Here is a 3,418-nt window from a genome sequence, read left to right as displayed (position 1 = left end):
CCGCTACCAATACCAATATTTATATTGACCTGCAGGCTGCAATAACGCACCAGCTATACCGCCGGACGAATTATTATTTTAATTACGACTATTAACGCTATCTATTGTCAATAAATGAACTAAAATTTAGCGCAACGCAAAATCACGACCAGTGAGCAATCTATACTATGTATAATCAATGATAATATTTATGTACGCGTTGATAATTATGGTCAGGACAACGTACGGTGCGAGACAAAATTACAACGGCCGTGTTAAATAATATTTGGCAGCTGATGCGGTGGCGTGCGATATAGCTGGTTTTTATCTAATATCTTATGTAACTCACAATACACATTCATAATAATTATAACGAAAATAAAACAATACAGAAATGGTGATAATGATGTGTGTGTGTGTGTGTGTGTGTGTGCGTGACCAGTGATAATGTTAAATGTTAATTAAAATCTACAAATAATATTATGTTGCGGCGGCAACAATCTTAATAATTATAGTAATTATATTATTAAACATACTGACAGCAGCATACCAATTACCAGTATACTTATTAGTTATTTTGTATACTTATACGAATCTACCTATTCATAATCTTACCTTTAACTAAAAATATGATGTACTATACTGATTAGTGGCTATTCCGATTGATCGGCCGCGCTTTCAAATGGCAAATGACAGAAATATCACTATGGATTGTAGTAATTAATTGTTTGCTATTTTTGTCCGCATCGTCGCCGTGCGTCGACGAAAACGTTCATATTAATTAATATATTTATATTAATTACGATTGAATCAATAATAAATACAATCATTTACATTATATTTGTATTATTAGTCTGTCTCTATAATCTATATTATGTACTTTCGACCGCTGATTTTATTATTATATTCTTGTCAAATTCATTATTATCATGCCAAAAGGGCCGTATAATTATTATATTCAACTTTGGTTATAAGGGCCACACATTAATTTATATTATACCTTTTCTCTGTTCAGCCATAAGGGCTGCTATTCATTATATTATATTTCTAAACTTTATTATTGTGTTGCTGTGATTTTTATTTATTTGTATTATTATTGATCTTGTGTATTATACAGCAACTAATTTCCACCTGAAACGTGTTACCATTTTATTATTAGTTATCTTAAGCACACACTCACACAATTACACACTTACACACTCACCACACACTAGCACTCTTTGGTCTTGCTCGGCGACCCCGTCCACTTCCTTTGAGTCGCTATACACATATACACACCTTTACACAGGTCGGTCGGTGTGTGAGCACAGCGCGCGAAGTATTTAGGTGATCGGGCATCACGGGCTATTATTGTACGTTCCCGGACCAAACAAAATCTATAACACAAAATAAAACAGATTCTTTATATTCTCACTCAGTCTACCTCATAAAGGAACATAATAATTATTATAAATAAAAAAAATATTCATTAAAAAAAAATCGTTATAATAAAATAATATTAAATATTCGAATAGGTATCAAAAAAAAATTCGAAAATATATTCATTAAAAAAAAATCGTTATAATAAAATAATATTAAATATTCGAATAGATATCGAAAAAAAATCGAAAATATATTCATTAAAAAAAATCGTTATAATAAAATAATATAAATAAAATAATTTAAATTTTAAATCCCTGATACCTATTTCCAATTATGGCTAAATACTTAAGTAAATTTTCTGGCGTTTTATTTTTTAGATACTCTTCGTATTGCTTACTCATAAATTCGATTTTCTTTAGTTCTTCCTTCGATTTTGGCTTGATTTTTCTTTGAAAATGGTTGATAATTTAGTGACGGTTTCTGCCTGAGTTTCCATAAGGGTACTTATAACAACAAATGTCGGTGGATGAGCACTAGTAAACTGGGCGTTATATGTTGCATGGAAACTTTCAGCCCCGTTTGTAGTTCTGAAAATGTATAAATATAGTAAACAATATTTTTTTTTAGACTTATTAGTAAATATATACCTAGGATTTAGTGATGGTGTTTCAGCCCATAAAATAGGTGGAAATAAACAACCAGGTTCAACATACGTCTCCAAAACATAGTCAGAAAATAGCTGTCCATCTGCAATATTTGGACACGTACTTATAAGTTCTACAAAAGCATCCTCTACGTCATCTGGAGCGATGAAAGAAAGTCCAAAAAATGATTTAAGCCATAATTGTAAATCGTTATTTTCATCGTTGTCTGCCATTCTTAGTTTTGTATTGCCATTAATCTGAAAATTGATTTTGATTAATTATTTCGAAAAATATTTATATTTATTCAACTTACTTTGCGCCACCAAGCTTGTCCCAAGTGAAAACGGCAAGTTTTAATTTTGACATACGGAAAAACTTCTTTTGTTGCTTCAATAGCACCAATTTCAAAATCAATGTGTAATATTTCAATTTTAAAAAGTAGTGATTGCTTTTCACATATACTAATTAAATATTTCCATACATTTATGTATGTGTTTTTAAATTTATTCTTTAGAAAAAAGTATACCAAAGGTACGTAAACACCGTTTTTATAGCTATGAATGGTGTATAATTGCAAAAAAAATTTTGGAGCATAGTCAAATGTTCCGTCCGTAAATATATCTGTGCAACTTGTCAAACATTGAAGATTCTCTTCAGTTGTTAAGCAAATAAAAGTGCAATCATTGGGTAAATGTACAAATTTTTTCCCTCTAAACATTAAAAAATCTTCATTTTGTAACTTGTTCAATTGCGTAATGGCATTTTCTAAAGATGAAGGGTAAGGAGGAAAGTTTTTTCTTCGTTGAATATACATAGCCTTTCTAACTGATTTTATATCATTATATTCTAATTCGGTACTTACGCTATTCATAAGTTGACTTCTAATTATTTTTATTGGCCGGGTAGCTATGGAACTTGTAGCTTTACGTTTACAATTTTCCCTTAGAACTTGCCTTTCGATTTTTTGAGTAGAATCTACCAGGTGACTATGCTCACCAGAACTTTCTATCATTATTTTATTGTCATTTGTCATTAAGACTGTACAAGTACACTGTTTTTTACAGCACCTCCATCTGTTGTTTCCATATTCCCGCTGTCTGACGTGTCGAAATGTGTGTTTCTTCACCACTAATAAATCACTCCCCCTTTCTGAAGTTATCATAAAAATTTCATTTTCCATTTTAAAAAATTAAATATAAATTATATTAAAAATGCGAAAAATGTACGTTGACAGCTGAAACACGAAGACGAACAGGAACACAACTGACATGACAGTAAATACGTATAGACACACAATGCGTGATCATAGTTTAGGTATATTCGTACATGTGAGGGAATTTACAATTATTAAGATAAAAGATCCAATATCACATGGTCTAAAATATAATTACCTACTTCTTAGTGATGGAAAGTTTGTCTGATATCGGCGATAA

The 3,418-nt window shown here is 30.7% G+C and overlaps 1 protein-coding gene across 2 annotated transcripts; it reads right to left on the bottom strand.

The window, feature by feature from the left end:
• Window positions 1-1,616: 1,616 nt before the first annotated feature.
• On the bottom strand, window positions 1,617-3,341 carry LOC115034808. 2 transcript variants are annotated; one of them, XM_029492270.1, is made up of 3 exons: window positions 2,299-3,341; window positions 1,989-2,242; window positions 1,617-1,928 (listed from the first exon to the last, which is right to left on the bottom strand). In XM_029492270.1, exons 1-3 carry the CDS (start codon window positions 3,163-3,165, stop codon window positions 1,757-1,759), a joined length of 1,293 nt encoding a protein of 430 aa, XP_029348130.1. In that variant the 5' UTR covers window positions 3,166-3,341; the 3' UTR covers window positions 1,617-1,756. The 2 variants fall into 2 exon arrangements, with proteins under 2 accessions (XP_029348130.1, XP_029348129.1); XM_029492269.1 differs by having other exon boundaries at window positions 1,617-2,242.
• Between the last annotated feature and the right edge of the window lie 77 nt (window positions 3,342-3,418).

The sequence above is a fragment of the Acyrthosiphon pisum genome, unplaced genomic scaffold, assembly GCF_005508785.2.
Source record: "Acyrthosiphon pisum isolate AL4f unplaced genomic scaffold, pea_aphid_22Mar2018_4r6ur Scaffold_21124;HRSCAF=23094, whole genome shotgun sequence".
NCBI lineage: Eukaryota > Metazoa > Arthropoda > Insecta > Hemiptera > Aphididae > Acyrthosiphon > Acyrthosiphon pisum.
The sequence above is the reverse complement of the archived record's forward strand: the minus strand, read 5'-3'. Positions and strand labels throughout refer to the sequence as shown.